The 16,382-nt window shown below is 59.7% G+C and overlaps 1 protein-coding gene across 10 annotated transcripts in view; it reads left to right on the plus strand.

Moving 5' to 3' along the window:
• The window catches only part of SEPTIN9 (septin 9), a 118,405-nt gene that overhangs the window by 74,613 nt on the left and 27,410 nt on the right, over positions 1–16,382 (plus strand). For 8 of the 10 annotated variants that reach the window (XM_038165212.2, XM_038165216.2, XM_038165215.2 and 5 more), the window contains one exon: positions 516–1,175. In XM_038165212.2, the coding sequence (XP_038021140.1) occupies positions 516–1,175 (660 nt within the window). Of the gene's footprint in view, positions 1–515; positions 1,176–12,406; positions 12,690–14,925; positions 14,951–16,382 lie in introns of those variants that run through there. The other 2 variants (XM_038165221.2, XM_072025717.1) reach the window with 2 other exon arrangements.

A 16,382-nucleotide genomic window follows, 5' to 3' on the forward strand; every position in this document is an offset into this window, starting at 1 on the left:
CGGTCTCTGGGCTTGTTTTTAAGGATGTGCGCTCCTGGGGCTACCACCTTTGTTTTTGTAGCTGCGTTATTTGGGTTCAGGGCTCTTCGGAGATTGTTTGCACGTTCCGGACGAGGATTTTGCTGGCAGGGGTCACCGGGAAGCCGGTGTTTATCTGCGCATCCTCTGGGCGCGAGAGGCAAAGGAAAAGACTTGGAGCGGGGCCGCCGGGCCCGGGGCTGTGCCGTGGTGGGGAGCGGGGCCGGGTGGGCTGGGGGGCAGTGTAGGGGACGCTGGCACTCCGGGTTATGCTTCTGGGGTTGAATTTCCTGGTCCAAGTGCCAGCTTTGTCTCTGGGTCTGGAGCTTCTCTGAAGAGGCCAAGCCTGGCCCTCAGTCCCCGGAGGCAGTCAATGGGGCGGTGAATCCTCGCGTGGCAGCAATAGGGCCACGACTCTCAGACAGTTCCTGTAAGTGTCCCTTGAGGTGTGCTGATGGCTGGTAACTAAATTCTGCCTTCCCCTTAATGTCTTTCAGCTCTGAAAAGATCTTTTGAGGTCGAGGAGGTAGATCAATCTTCAAATTCCTCCACCCCACAGAGACGGACCCCGAACCCCCTCCTCAGGTCCACGGTGTCCAGCTCCACGCAGAAGTTTCAGGAACTCGGTGCCAGGAACTCGGAGCCGCCTGCCCGGCATGCAGACCCCACGGGCCAGCGATCCCCCAAGTCCTCTCTGAGGAGAGTGGAGCTCTCCGGACCCAAACTGCCCGAGCCGGTGTCCAGAAGAACAGAAATCTCCATTGACATCTCGTCCAAGCAGGTGGAGAACTCCACCTCGGCCTTGTCGAGGTTCGGCCTCAAACGAGCAGATGTGCTGGGGCACAAACCCCCGGAGCCCACCCCGCGGAGGACTGAGATCACGCTCGGCAAGCCCCAGGAGCCCGGGCTCCGCAGGGCGGAGGCGCCGGCCTCAAAGATCCCCGAGATGCCCCAGCGCCGAGCCGAGCTGGCCAACACCGCCCTGCCCGACGTGGCCACCAAGCGAGTGGAAATCCAGGTAGCCAAGGCCACCGAGCTCCCGGCCCCGCCGGCGCGGCAGGTGGAGGGGTTGGAGCCTGCCCCAGCCCCGCAGCCGCCCCAGGCAGAGCCAAAACCGCAGCCGGTGCTGGTCGAGAGCCCACCAAAGAGAGAAGAGGGTGAGTACAGCTGCGGACGGGGGTGGGAGGCAGGTTCACAGCTGCCCTCGCTCCTCGCTGCGGGTTCAACGCCTGTGCAGGGTGCTGAGCCCGGGGTGCTGCTCCTCCAGCCCAGGCGGTGATGGTTTTCGGGGCTGGGCTCGGCTCTGGGCTCACACGTGTCTGAATACATGGCTGTTAGCTTGGTTTTATTTGGGCTGAAAGAGCTGTCAGTTTGAATAAGAGATGCTATCGAGCCCCGGAGAAATAAAATGAGAGAGTGCCAAAAGCGCGCTGCTCGCAGAAAAGGGCGCTCAGGCCAGCTCTGCCCACAGAGCCAGCGCCTGCGCAGCGCCCAGAGCAGCTTCTGGTGGGATGGGGACCAAGGTGTCCCTTCGGAGGTGGCTTTGGAGGTGTCTCTGGGATGGTTTTTGTTCATCTTGTTGCTCGGGGTTGCAAGCAGAAACCTGGTTGCCGGAGCCAAAGCCTGATAACGTCAGGGACCGGAGCATCCCTCGGGCTCCAGCTGAGGTCTGAGCACAACTTCAGTGGTGGCTCAGCCTGGGCCGCCCTGCCAGGTGCCCTGTCCCCAGCAGCAGTGTGGATGATGCCCAGGACCTGTTTTTTTTCCCTGTGCTTGGCCTCATCCTGCTGGGTTCGGGTTTCGGGGAGCTCTCTGGGCTCAGGGCTGCAGGCAGTTGGGCGCTTTAAGAGCAGGAAACCATCTCAGCTGCTGAATGCCCCAGCTGCCCAGGGGGGAAAGGGAGGGCTCTTTGCATCAAAAAGGACTCCAGAAACCCAGGGCAGCTGCTGGGGATGAGTTTTACCAAAGAGCCCAGCTGTCTGGGGTCTGCCTTACAGAGCAGGACGGCCTGGCACTGCCACAAAAGGGGCTTTCAGTCTAAATCCGGCCGAGAAGAGGCAGAAGCAGAGCTGCAGGAGCAGGAAGGGCCCTGGCTGCTTCTCCCCCCTGGTCAGCACAGGAGCCCGCCCGGGGGGTGATGCTGGGCAGGGGGTGGCATCTCTCCATCTCCCCCTGCTGCTGCCAGAGGCTCAATCAGAGCTGAGCCTCGTTAAGTGGGGGGCTGAGACCGCAGTGGTGGAGATGCTTTTGCTGTCTGGATGAAGCTCCCCTTCCACTGGTGCCTCCCGTCACTGAGCTGAGGATGTGAGAGCTCTAAAAATACCCCGTAACTCTGTGTCCGGGTACGTGTGCTCTGTCCAGCCTACCCAGGCAGGCACACAGAGCCGTGCCTGTGCTCAGGGGGGAGCTGCAGAGCTGTCCAGAGCCGTGTCCCTCCTTGGGGGGGCACCAGGCGAGGGGCCCCCTGTTCGGCTGCCGCGTGCCCCAGCGGGGCACTGAGCGGCACAGCCCGTCCCTCGGGAAGGGGGCCTGGAAATCCTGGCCAGGGTGCCAGAGGTTGGGTAAATGCCAGGCTTAGAAACGTGTTTTCAGAGGCATGTTGGAGGATTCGCAAGTTTGGGGTTGTTACTCGAGGGCTTGTGAAGCATCGCTTCGGTGGCTTACTCGTCCAGGAGGAGATCTCGTTTGCTGTTCTTTGTGTCTTGCAAACTGGTGATGGTTGGGAGGGGAAGGCATCGCTGTGCACAGCAAGGTTCGTGTCTTTCATGTCAGCTTTATCCTCTATCTGTGCTGCCCCCAGACCTGGACCTGTTTGTAGTTGGGGTTGAGGCTGGTGACATGAGAAGTGAGCCCAGATGAGAAATGGAAGCCGCTTTGACCTGATGATTTGATGTGATCCTTTTTGTCCCTGCCCGTGGCTTTGCTGCCAGAGCCTCCCCTTGCCCCTCTCGCTGCTCCTGCACGCCAGGAAGGCCATGGTGGTTCCCCCTGGGATCCTTCCTCGCAGGGAGGCTCTGCAGCTTGGGTTGGTGAATTGAGGTAAATGTGGTGAGTAATGGGGAGTAATGGGAACCTTCACCCAAAACAGGAGCCTGACCGTCCTCTGCAGTGAGTTTGTCCAGCCGTCAGTCTGAACAAAGCTCAGCTCTGCTGATCCGTGGTGGTCTGTGGGTAAAACTGGCTGCAAAGAGCCCGAGGTTCCAGCTTTTTGGAGCCTTGTCCCACCGCTGCCCCCCCGGTCCCTTTGGGACAGCCACGTGGGTGCCAGGGTCCCTGAAATAGCAGTGAGGTCCCCGCTCCTCTTCTTCAGCAGAGAGCGTGACAACTTCAGAAGAACGAAGCAGCTCAACTTTTCCACTCTTTTTTCCAGCCCTGGACCCCTACGGCGAGCCTTGTCTTCAGAACTTGCTGTTTTTCACTTGGAGGCTCCGTGAGAGTGAGCAGAGAGGGAGAGGACTTAGCTAGCCGCAGCTCTCCTTGGGGAGGACGTAGCCAAAAACTGGGGACCCTGCAGCGAGCCTCGAGCCCCCAGCTCGTAGCAGAGCCTCGGGCACCTTTCCTTTGGTGCCCTTCTGTAGGGATGAGAGCAGGGCTGGAGCAAGGGGTTTGGAGAGATCCAGAGACGACGAGCACGGCTCTGCCCACAATAAAGAGGCCAGGCCTGTGTGCATAAACAGTGAGTAATCATTTCCAGCTCCCTGAGCTGCACAGCAATTTAACTGTACGGAGAGATTAAAGCTGTAGGGAAACGTTTCCTTAAAACCAGCTGACACATTTGGGCTACGTTACGGGTAGCCTTTTTTTTTTTTTTTTTTTCTTTCTGTTGTTATTATTTTTAACAGGAAAGTGCCTCCAGCCCAAGATCCCAAACGGGGAGGCTCTGAATGAGAAATGCAGAGAGTCCCAAATCCGCGTGCTCGGGGCAGGCGCCAGAAATGAGATAATCTGGAAAAACGGAGCCCTGCCGCGCCAGCCACTTGGAAGGAGGGCGTGCGAGGAGCCCGATGCGTGGGAGATGCTCGTGTCCCCTCGCAGGGATGCCGGCAGCCACGCGAGGCCACGTGCACGGCCGTGTGCCTGTGCGGGGAGGGCAGCGGGGGGCTGGCAGCTTTCTGGTTGCTCCTTCCCACCCTGCTCTCTTCCCCTTGGCTGTGCAGGGAACAGCTCAGCTCGTTTTGGGGTGTATTTGGGGCAGGAAAGGGGCCAGGGGATGTGGATGTGCTGGCACTCTGCTGCGCGTCCTTACCCACCGTGAGCACTGCTCCCAAACTAACAATGCGTGAGCTGCCGTCGTGTCCAGCTGTGGTCATCGGGGTGAGTGTGAGCATTCGTGTGCCCATTGCTGTGTTTCCTCTGGACGCCTTCAGGTGACCTAGGGGGGAGCCAGGGCAGTCTCCGAGCTGCTGCTGCTGCCTCCTGCACCGTGCAAGACCTGCAGGAGATGCGGGCTGTGCCTTGGAGTCAAATACAAGCAGGGAGTTCATCTGCCCCATTGCAGGTCCCTGAGGGCCTGTAATCAAAGCAGCGATCTCAGCAGCCGGATTCATTATGGGATGCAGGAGGTTCCCATCGGAGATGTGACAGCTCCTCCTGCCTGAGAGGGGAATGGGACGAAGCCCTGGGTGCTGAGCCGTGGGGTGCTCGTGGCCCCGTGCAGTGACCTGACAGGGCTCCTCCAAGTCTGGTTTGGGCCTGGGGATGGGATTGTGCATCGAGGACGAGGTTGTGCATCAACATCAGTGCTCCCAGAAACCTGCAGGGAGCGTGTAAGGCTGAGCGTGTTCATGCAGAGGTCAAAACCTCCCAGTGCAGGCAGAAGGTGACCAGCGGTACCCCGGGGGCACCAGGTCGGAGCGTTGGCCCTGCAGGCCCATGGGGTCCCATGGGGCTCCTCACGGTGGCCTTGGAGCCTCGTGGGGCTGCAGGGCCCTTCCTGAGCTGCACCCAAGCCCGTGGGTGAGCACCATGGCCTGTGGCCACAGGGCCCGCAGCCATGGCCGGGCGTCGCGTGCAGGCCGGGGCGAGGGCCTGCTCTGTGCCTCGTCTGAAGCCTGCAGCAGTTGTGCTCTGGGACATGCTCCCCACCCTTGAGCTCCTCTGGCATCTTGAAGCTTTCTCACATTTAGGTTAATCATCCTGCAGGCTGATAAGGCAAATAAAACCCATTATCTTGACCGAGATAAAAACAAAGGGTTTGCTTTGATCTCTTGCAGTAAGGCCCGGCCGCTCGTTTTGTGTCTTGGCTGGGGGAGGGAAGTGATGGCAATGGTGATGAACCTTCTGCCGCGAAGAAATAGTTTTCTTCTGAACTATTTCTAGAGCTCTGTCCCTGCCTGAGATGTTTCTGTTGGCCTGCAGCTGGGAGGACACCACAGGCTGCATACGGTGCCAGCGCCATAAACCGTGACGGAGGAACCGCGTGGAGATGGGTCGGAGATAAACTTGTTTGGGGAAGATCAAACGTTGTTGTGACCAAAGCAGATAACTTGACAGCTGGCCAGTCATGTTCCTTGCTCCCCCAGCAAACAAACAGCCCCACAGACGCTCTCGTCTTGTCCAAGACGTTGCGGTGGAGGCGAGGGGAGCGTGGCTATAAATGGAAGCAGCGGCTCTGCACGGGTGGCTGCCTCTGCTCGCCTCCCAGCTGCTCGTGCAGGGGGCTTGGGCAGAGGGCTGCTGTCCTCCGGCTTAGTTCATTTTTGGGCTTTTGTTTTGTCCGTCTTCTGGACGGGTCTCAGAGCAGAAACAACCTGGATTGCTGTAGGATCACACAAACATTCCCATCCTCGATTGTTTCTTCTTGTCTTGGCATGAAGGCAGCAGAGGACATTCGGAGAGACAGAGCCCGACGGAAGGGACTGCTCCAAAGTGTTGTACAAACAGCAGAAGTTGGCGTGTTTATGAATTTATGAAAAGCACATAATTTTAACAAACTGTGCAAGGTCGCTGTGCCAGCTCAGCCGTGCTGCCATGGGGTTCTCACTCGCTTGGCTCCTCCTTGGTTTTATTGCCTGCAGTTTGTTCGGTAGAAGCAGCAGGTCGGTCCTTGCATAGCGCAGGCAATTTGTTTAATGGGGATTACAAATGACTAAAAGCATCTTTCAACATCTTGAGCTCCAAAGATTGTTGATGCTTTAGCAAAAATGAGCATAACCTTGGATTTATGTTCTAGCTTGTCAGCCCCAGAGAGCGCATCCAGGCTGTGTGCGAGCTGTGGGGTCCTGGCAGCCCTGGCCCTTGTGAGGTCTGGAGCTGCATGGGCTCCGTGGTGCACCTCCAGCACGGCCTCTGGCTGGTGTTCACAGGGGGCACGGAAATATTTAGTGGGATCCGAGCACCTGCCTCCTTTTGCCTCTTTGTGAGCGAGAGAGACCTGTGCAGGGAAGGCTCCCAGTGGCTCCGTGTGTGTGTGCTGTGTGGCGTTCTCCCCATCTCAGCGGAGAGCTCTGTGCTTGAGCTGACCGCCTGCGTGTCCATCTGGGTCTCCAAAAGGCTTTTTCTCTGCTGAGTGTGAAGAGAGAGGCCCTGGGCACTCAGTTCAGCTGGAGACGCATCCACTTCAGCGAGGCACATTTTCCCCTTGGCCGCTATTCCCAGAGACGGAGGTGGGTGAGGATGCTGCAGCAGGACAGAGCTGTGCGAGCTGCTGGTCCTGGTTATCCGCAGTGCTTCACAGCCCCCCTGCAAAGCTGCTGCCCTTGGGTCGGGTTGTTCTGCCAGCGGGTTGCTGTGGGCTGTCATTCACTTAGGTTCGGGGATCAGACTGGCTTTGATGCTTATCGACGGTACTTTAAGGTTTTATGGTGGCTCTGCCTTCTGCCCTTCCCTCCTCCCTTGCTGTGCGTGGAGCAGGACGCACGTTCCTCCCCTCCCACATTAAGGCTCCCTTTGGGGAGCTCTCAGCCAACGGAGGTTAGGTGGGAATCCCAAATGGTGCCTAGCAGAGGGCAGTGATAAAAGTTAACGATACGTAAGGTCTTTAAGGAGCGTTCTCAGTTGTTAGCTCACTTAACTTAAATTGTGGGGCTTTTTATACTCCTTTTAACTCCAGCACGAATGCAGCTGGGTGTATTTCATGTGTGACGGGGAGCTCTGGAGGGGACTGCGGGTACTGCCCACCCAGATTGGGCTGGGACCCTGCCTGCTCGCTTCCCTTGCACGTTTTTGCTCTGGAGGGAGTTTGTGTTTACCCTGTGTGCCGTTCTCTCTCCAGGAGGCCGTGCTGCTTTTAACCAATGCACCAAGGTGCTGGTGTCCTCTGCAGCCTTCTGCTGGTACGTGGGAGTGCAGAATGAGTCCCCACTTACAGCCTACTGTGCAGCTCCTGCCACTACGGCACGGAGGGTGCTGTGCTCCATCATACACACAACGTGTTTTGGAGGTTCACGGCCATCTGTAGCGGAAATAAATTCAGGGACTGGGAGCCTGGAAAACACTGAGAAGATGACTGAAGGTTGGGAGGCAGGAGAGCCTGGCCAGGAGCTGCTCTTGGTGTTCAGTCGCTCATCACCTCGGGTGAATCCCTCTGCCCTTCACCCCTTCCAGTTTCTGTCCTAATAATGAGCTGGTGGATGTGGCAAGAGGTCTGGGGTTTGGTCCTTGCATGGACTGCTTGCTCCATCCAGGAGGGGTCCTGCAGCTGGCCCGGGGGAGAGGGAGGATGTCCGCCTGTTTCTGCATCGAGCCCTCTCCAGGCTGCTCTGCCCTTCTGTCTGCTTTCTCCTAAATTTGAAAATCAGCGGGTGGTCTCCAGAAACCCATGTGTTTAGTGATCTGTTTGCCTTTTTCTCTTGGATTTTCTTAGGTGGTTAGATGACAAGGGGCAGTTCGGGGCTGCAGTGAAGTCATTTACGGGTCGTGCAGCCCAGGGAAGGTAACCTCTGGATGCGTGTGAATGGGAGGGAGCAAGGGATGGATGCATGCATGGATGGATGCATGGATGGATGCTGCCTCCTGATTTACGGTGATGGAGATTGCTGATGCTGGGAGGGGTGGAGCAGGCGCGGGCGGGGCGTTTGGGATGCTTTCTGCCTCGTGTCCTCCCTGTTTCCATCTTGTGCAGATAGGAAGGAGAATGGAGATTACCTTGGAGTTGTCCAGATTTGTCCTGGGAAAAGAAGGAGTAGATGTGAGCAGCGTTTCTGATAAAACTGAATTGTTTAGACAAACTCTGGCTGAACTCACTTCCTCCTGCAGCCCAACGCGCTGATAAATGGGGGGGGGGGAAGCGGGAGGCCGAGTTCACTGGCTGCTGAGCCCTTCCCTGGGGTCGTGCCACCCCCGAGCTCCCCCATCTGCCCCTTGTTGTGGCCTCGGAGGAGACGAGAGGACGCCCGTGATGGGCTGGGGGCACCTGGCTGGGATGAGGCCGTGGTGGTGCCGGTGCCCTGCGTGGCCCCTGCTGTCTCCAGGGATCGTTTTATGGAGGAGTGGGGACGAAATCTGAGCTCCTGCCCTAACGCTGCTGTCCCTCCTGCCGTCCCTCAGGGACACCATCCCCCCTGCCCTACTTCGAGTAGGACACAGAAGTTCCCTTACAGCTCGGGAGCGCGCACCCCGAGGTTGGGAGGTGAAGGGTTCCTGCCCGGCCCCAAAGGAGCTCTGGGATTTCCTCTCTGCTCCCTGGCTTCGTTTCCTGGGCAGAAAAAGCCTCGCAAAGGATGAGCTCGGTGAATCAGATGCCTCTTTGTGGACCCTGGGAGCCTTTGTCCCCCGGCAGCAAGGCGGTGCCCCCATGTGTCACCCGGGGAAGGAGCACAGGGAGGCGATGGGAGCAGTGCAGGCGTCTGCCTGTGCCCCAAAACCGCTCTGCAGAGCCCTGGGGGAGCAGGAATCATTGCTCTGGCCTCATCTCAGCCTCTCGACTTGTTTGTGGGGTGGTCGCTAGAACAGGGAGCAAACTGAGGCTGTCTCATTTTTAGGCACGCAAAGTTGGGTTTTTCTCTCTTACTGCCTGCTCTGGGGAAGCAGGGACTGGACGGGTTGCACGGATTTTCCCTAGGAGAGCCCCTCCTCTGCTCTCACAGCCCCAGCTGCCAGGCTTGCTTCCCCAAACGATTTGCAGAGGCGCAAATATTGGAAGGGCAAAGCGGTGCCTGCAGGAAATGGCTGAAGCTTCCTGCTCCCGTGGTGTCAGCGCGGCTCCGGAGCGATCCTGGGTGTCCTGCACCCGGCGAGGAGCCTGGGGTGAGCCAGGGCAGCCTGAAAAATGGGCAAAGGGTCCCCTGCTGCTCTGGGCTCGGGGTTTGGGCTTTGTGGGGAGATGGGGGCAGCGTGGCAGCGGGAGGGCTTTTTGCATCCGGAAAATGAGGGAGGTTGGGTCAGGGTGGAGGCGGTGCATGGAGAGGCGCTGAGTTTTGGTGCGGCGTTTGCTGCGGTTTTATCTGCCACCGAGAGGGCCCCTGCCATCCCCAAGTGACAGGGGAAAGTCTGGAAGAGAGGAATGACGAGGATCTGAGTCAGCCTCGCGCGGTTGGGGCCAGGAGCGGGACCTCCTGCATCTGTCAGCAGGAACAATGCTGAATGACGGCCTCAGGCAGGGCCAGAAAACTGTCTCCCAAAGCAGTTTTGCACTTCGTGCTGGCTGAGCACCATCTACCTGGCCAGGCAGGGAATAGCAGCTCCCTGCCTGTCCGTGCCGGACGGGGATGCACAGAAATGGAAGAGAAATGGGAGGTTTGGGGAGCTTTGGGGAAGGTTGTGTGCCTCCAGATATGACTCAGCTCACAGGGGATTGCCGCACCACTAGGGAAGGCTGCTCCAAACCCCAGCTTGTTGGTTGGAGCATGGAAATGTAGGTAATTTTAATCAAATTTAATCAAATTGCAATTGGGAGGCTGAAAAGGACCTAAGTAATGTGGGTGGGAACCCACAGTTAAAGAAGAGCACTGAGATGGGAGCTGGAACCCCAACGCCTCTGAGGCTGTGCCCTACAGCAACTCTGATCTCACTCGTGCTGCCTTTCCCCTGGTAGTCACTGATAATCCCCAAAATTGCCCATAATGGAAGACAAACGAAGGCTGTTGTGTCTGCGCTGGGACGTCTCGTTCCAGTGGCAGGAGCCGAAGCAGCGCCTGCGGTGCCCTGCTGGGTGGGTGCACGGCGCCATGCACAGAGCGGCCTCCTTTGGGGGTTTTGTCCTCAGTCCCTTCTTTCCCCGTGCGGGATGGTTTCAGGGGGTGTGGGGGAAGAGCTGTCCCCGTTCCCTGTACGTGGTGCAAGGAGCAGGAGGGCAGCCACATGCCAGGGGCTGGGAGGGCTTCGCTGTCCCCGGGTGGAAGGCAGCAGCTGCCCTGCTTGCCTGTCTCAGAGCAAAACCTCGAGGAAGAAGTCCGTGAAGCAATTCCCCGTGTGGGTTCCTGGGGCCATAGGCATCCTCAGGGAATTCAGCAGGAGAGGAAATGTCCTTCTTGGGGCCGCTGAGGCATTTCGAGCCTTGCTGCTTTCTGCCGAGCAGCTGTGGCGAAGCCGTGGCTCTGCGGGAAGGGGGAATTTTGTGCGAATCGCCGGGCGGCTGATTTATTTCTCTTCTTTCTGGCTGACCTCCGGGGTCCCCTCCGAGCCCTTCTGCGGGCCAGTTCGACCTGGTGTGGGACGTGCCCCCCTTCCCACGGCTCTGCAGGGACGGGAGAGCCGGGTTGTGGTGCTGGGGGAACCAGCTGGGAAGGCTTTGGGAAGGGCTCAGCCAAACGCTGCACAGAGGTCGGTGCATCGCGCCCAGCTGCGGCTATCAGGGAGCCAAAGCTGCTCCCTACGGGGGCCTTGATCCAAAATGGGGGGGAACTCGGGGTGCAGGGGGTGAGTTTCAGCAGGTTTTCATGCAGCCCTGAGATGATGCTTTGTTCAGAGTTTGCTTAAAAAAATACCCTAAATGATAGGTTTGCACCTCAGCCTGTGCTTGGATGCCCCCAAGCTCCGGATCCAGGGTCTGGTCTTGGATGCCTCTGCAATGCTTGGCCTTCAGCACCAAAATGGTCCAATTCTGCCTTGTGTCTGAGCAGGGGCTGGTGCCTCGAGTCTTATCGGTGCTGCGGGGACACGGGGCACAGCGGGGTTTGGGGCCCAGGAAGCGCTGAAGTCAGCAGCACTGGGGCAAGAAGCGAGCACGGCGCCCTGCAGAGCCGCAGAGCGAGGCGCTGCTCTTATCTGCCTTCATCTGCAGCTTGCGGCGCCGCTTCCTGGGGACAGAGGCAGCTCTGAGAGGGTTTGGGGCTGCTATGGGGCCCGTCTGGTTGCGCTGGCTGGGGGGGGCAGTGGGGCTCGCTGCAGCTTGGGGCTGGGTTTGTGGGATGGGGCTGTGCAAGCTGGTGGGGAGCGCGGTGCCGAGCCCCTGGGGACTGCTGCGTGGAGCATCCCCAGCCCCGGTCCTGCAGCCTGCTGCAAGCTCTGGTCATTGTAGGAAAGGGGGAGGAGGCCAGGGAGGGACCCTTGGTGTCTGAGAGGTTTGTGTCCAGGAGAGCTGCTCCGAATTTATCCTGTGGGAGGGCTTCTTCAGCAGCAGCTGCTCACTGGGGTGCCTCAGCTTGCCCAGAGACAGCATCCTCAGGCTTTTCTGCCTTCTGCCACGTGTGTGTGGTGCTGTGCTCCTGGTGCTGAGCTCCTGTCCTGTGTAGTGCCGGGGTGATGCTGAGCCCCGGGCACTCGGTTCCCACTCAGCTCCAAATTATGGCTGTGGATGTGGTATATTCTGAGATGGCTTGGGGGCTGTTAGAGCCAGCAAAATTGGGATTAGGTGACCAAGCACCTCTTTGGCAGTCAGTCCTAACCCCTCCGCATCCCCCAGCACAGCTCTGCCCCAGCTGGAGGAACAAATGCCCCAAACCCCACGGTGTGCTCCGTGGCGGGGAGCTGGGTGAAGGGCGAGGAGGGGGCTGGATGCTGCTCTGGGGGGGCTGCGAGCCCCACAGGGGTTAAACACCACCATCAGCCCTTCCCTCGGGGCTGGTCCTGGTGGTGGGGTGCCTGATGTGAAGGATGGAGCCCGTGGCAGGCAGCCCTCCCGGTAGGGCTCAGCACCGCCGCCGTGGCAGCTCCCGCAGGCAGCAGGAGAGGGGCAGGGCAGGGCTCGGCTCCATCCTGAACCTCTTCCAAACTCCTTCTTGGGCGCAGGACGTCCCGTGGGATTTACGGGGCCCGTGAATGGGGGGCTTTCTTAGAAGAGGCTGAGCAGCCCCCAGAGGGCTCGCACGCAGAAGGAAGAGCACGTTGCCAAATCGTAGGAGGAATTCCCACGTTCCCGTTCCTTCCCCTGGCTGCCAAGCCCTCCTCCTTTCCTCCAGAGCTGATGTATTTAGCTGGATTTAACCTTTGCTCAAAGAAGTGAATAACGGGGGTCTTTTACTTTTGGTTTCTGGGTGTAAATTTACGATTCAGAGACGGTTTTGCACGCACGGCACGATTCTGTTGGCAGAAAAGCCGGGGGAGAGCCCAGCCGGGAGCGAGCGCATCACTCGGGGCTCCTTTGTAACCGGGACTTTCCGGGGGCCTGCCGAGAGCTTTCTCTTCCTTCCTGCTCAAACAAACTCCGCCAGGGCAGGCTTTAGGTGTCAGGCAGACCTCGCTGTTTCAGCAGGGACGGAAGGGCAGCGCCGTGGGACTTGGACTCCTCCTGCCTGCGGTCAGCGCGGCGCTGCCCGGCCCTGCTGCAGCTCGCCCGACTCGGCACGGCGGCGGTGAGTGACGGTGCTTTGGGGAGGAGGAATTGTTTCCTTGCTGTTTTTTGCAGCTGAATGCTACAAAGCCGGGTACGGGCTGCTCGGGGTGCCCAGGTTTGAGGTTTCCAGGAGGGGGAGAAGCAGGCGGGGCTGCTGTGCGGCAGGGAGGCACGGCTCCTGCTGGTGCCCTCTGCCCTGGGTGCTATTTGTTTGTCTCCTGTGGTCCTATCCCCGGTGACAATGATGCTAGCAAGTGTCACCAGTCATATAATCAGTAGTGCTCAGCTCTGCCGGTGTGTGGGCCAGGGCCTGGGTACCTCTTGTAGGTTTGGTGCGATGTATGGGGAGCCCTAAAGGTGGAACTGGCACTGTCCTCTGCTCCGGTGCGTGGGCAGATGCCCCGTCTCTCTGGCCAGGAGAAGCCCTGACGGAGCTCAGCTCTATCCCAGGACACTGTGTGGCCTGTAAAGAGCTGCGATGGCCATTTCCAACGCAGCAGGATTTGGCTCCTTCTTTTTTCCAAAGACCAGCCCCTCTGGAACTCATTAGCAGGACGCCCACGTCGGTGACCCCGAGGTGCTCCTGGCAGCAGCCAGCCGTGGGGGAGCTGCCGCTGGAGCGGGGTGCTTCAGGGGGCTGTGGGGGTGCCGTACACTCGCTGCAGGATCCCTGAGGCAGCACAGGGTGTTTGGGGTCCCCCGTGCCCCTTCCCAGTGCCCCTTAGGTGCCGGGAGCAGGCTGGCCCCAGGCAAGTGATGCCCTCCTCCAGCCAGACCTCTGGGGAGCCGCTGGATGCCTCCGAGCTGTGGAGCTCACGTGGTCACAGCCCAAGCTGTGGGATTTGGGAACTTCAGAGTGGGATTTGGAGTAATTGCCAACAAAATACCAACTCATTGATGATAAAAAAGCACAGCCAGTGGCATCACAGCCAGCCTGGGGTGCTGACCCGGGCAGTGACCCCACAGGATCTTTTTCTCAGAGCCCTGTGCGCATCTGTGTAAATCTCTGCTCTCCCTTTAGCTCCTGCCCGCAGCACTCCCTGCAAGTTGCCCAAAAATTCCACCCTGGTGTAATTTAGGATACGCTCCAGCCTGCCCCGAGAACATCTGGTATCTGTGCGCTGGATGATATTAATCATAGCACAAACACAGCCAAGTGTTAAATGGCACAGCCCTCCCACCTCCCCCTTTAAGCGAAGGCTCTTTCAGTGCTCCAGCCATAAAATTAACCTAGCAGCCCGGGCGAGCGGTGATCTGGCAGGAACAACTGCTGTGTGGGATGGAGGGATGAGCAGCGCTCCGACGTGGGCCAAGAAACCATGTGCTGCTCCGGCTCTTGTAAATCCCTGCGGAGCTGGAAGCTATTTCCTGGTGTTCCGCACCTCCCGAAGCCACGAAGGTTGGTGCTGAGTGGAAGCTGCGTGCACGGCTTCGCTCCCAGAGCATCGCCTGGAGCTGGATCCTGCTGCCCGTTTGCAGGAGGGCAGACAGCCCCCTCCTCGCCCTGCTCTGCTGCACTTGGTCAAAGCGCAAAGGGGCGAGACGCGGCAGGCTCTGCTCTGCAGATGGAGGCGCAGAGCTGCAGAGCTTCTTTCTGGGCAGGGTCACACCGCCAAAATGTGTTGACTCGCTCCTGCGTGCTTGAGTTTCTGCTCCCTGGACTCCAGGTTTCCCATAAAGTCAGGGCAGTGAGCACCCAGGACCGACCCAGGAGGTTTTTTTAATCCCGTTTTCCTCGGTAGCAGCCACTGCCCGGGTGGCAGACAGCGGGCAGACCCACAGCAGCCACTCCCTGGCTGCTGTGGGACTCTGATTTGCTGTGGGGCTCTGATTTGCCCCAAGTTACCCAGGAAATGTGTGGCTGAGTTTAAAACAGAGACAGAAAAAAAAAAATCACAGCCACGTCTCGAGTGCTGGTGCAGCCGGCACCTTAACCACGGAGCCGTGCCTGGCGAGGAGGCAGCCCCGGCCTCGCTGCACGGGGGGGGAGAGCTCCTCTGTGCTGCCTTTGATGTTGGCAGGATTTACCCGCGCTGCCCTGGGAGAAACCCGAGTGCTTTTCATGTCTGGCTGCGAGGCAGGCAGCGAGCCAGGAGGGATTTGGTTCGCCAGCCCCGTGCGAGGGGAACTGGGCGAAAACTCCTCCGAAGTTTGGGAGACGCGGGGCGGGGAGCCGGGACGCAGCGGGCCCACGTGCTTGGTAGGCGGGGGGCAGCAGGGACGGGCGCTGCAGCATCCTCAGCTCCGGCGAGCGTTGGCCTTCCCCTGCTCCCCGGCTGCGTAAGTCTCTGCCCGAGCAATCCCCGAACCCTGGGGAGCAAATCCCCGTGGCGAGGGCCGGGCTGGGGTCTCCGCGGCTCAGTGCAGGCGAGTTGGAGCCCGAGGGGCGCACGCAGGAAGGGAAAGGGCAGGAGGGGGGAGCAGAGCAGTGGCTGAGCACGGGGGAGGAAGCGAGGGAGAAATACCAGGGGCATGATGCAGGCGTCGGCACAGGGAAACGCTTTGTCAGGGCCTGCGGGACGGGGAGGATTTTCTGAGCACGTGGCTCTGCGCACCGGGGTGGGCACCGGGCTTGTGCCCATGGCTTAGGGGGAGGCAGCACCGGCCTCCTGCGGGGCTGGAGCACCCAGGGAGCAGGAAAACGGGGTCGCAGAGGCTGGTTCTGAGCAATGGGGGCTCCTTTCCCAGCCTCGCCTGCCTGGCACGTGCGTGCCCGTGTCGGCCCCGCCGTCTGTGTTGGCGTGGCTCCTGCGCTGCCGCTGCTGGAAAACCCGGCCCTGCAGCACCCCGGGGAGCCTGCACGGCTGCGTAAGGGGGGCTGGCGGCCTCTGCGCTGGAGGCTGGTGGTGGAGAGGGGGTGATAGGGCTTGGGTGGGTAAGGAGGGGGGGTTAAAGGAAGCTGGAGGGGCCCTGGGACCCCAACTCGCTGCCTGTGGAGGGGACGCAGTTGCTGACAGGACGGATTTCCCCATAGCAGAACTGCCGGTCCTCGGGCTGTGCCCAGGGCTGTGCTCAGGCTGGGCAGTCTGCAGGCACCTCAGAGCCCCTCTGAGCCTGGGGAAACCCCCCAAAAATAAAATAAAAAATAAAGAAAAGGCAGGGGGAGGGGCAGGGCTAATTCCTTCCAGCTGGGGAAATGCTTGGGCTCTTGCCCCAGGGCGCCGGCCCCACAGGGGGGCCCTTCCTGTGTCGCCCTCCCCATCCCCCTTTGCTTTTCTCTGGAACTGGCTCTTTTGGAACGACCCCATCCAGCCTCTCCTGGGCTGCTTTTGGGGCTGGGGTGGGCAGCACAGGCCCTGATCCTGCTGCCAGCTCCCAGCGCCGTGCCGCAGGCCGGTGAGCGCTGCCTGCTCCACGGGGTGCACGGCTGCCTTGCTTGTGCATCAGGAGCATGCATCAGTGGGAACCGTCACAGCTGGGGAGGGGGTGCTTTTCTTCCTTCTTTTTTTTAGGATAATATTTTAATAACAGCTCCTTATTCTTCTCCTGCCACTCGGGACGGCTGCTTGCACAACGATCGTGGGAGAGCGGGAACTCGTGTGTTTAAGTGGCACGACGGGAACCCTCAGGATGCGCTGAGCGCGGTTTGTCCCGGGTTTGCTCATGGGCAGCTCGGGGTGCAGGCAGCTTGGGGTGCAGGCAGAGCGGGGTACCAGCCCAGCCAGCTGTGCAGCTGAAGTTTCATGGCCCGTGCCTGCAGGCAATGTTCTTT

This window comes from Anas platyrhynchos, chromosome 19, assembly GCF_047663525.1.
Source record: "Anas platyrhynchos isolate ZD024472 breed Pekin duck chromosome 19, IASCAAS_PekinDuck_T2T, whole genome shotgun sequence".
NCBI lineage: Eukaryota > Metazoa > Chordata > Aves > Anseriformes > Anatidae > Anas > Anas platyrhynchos.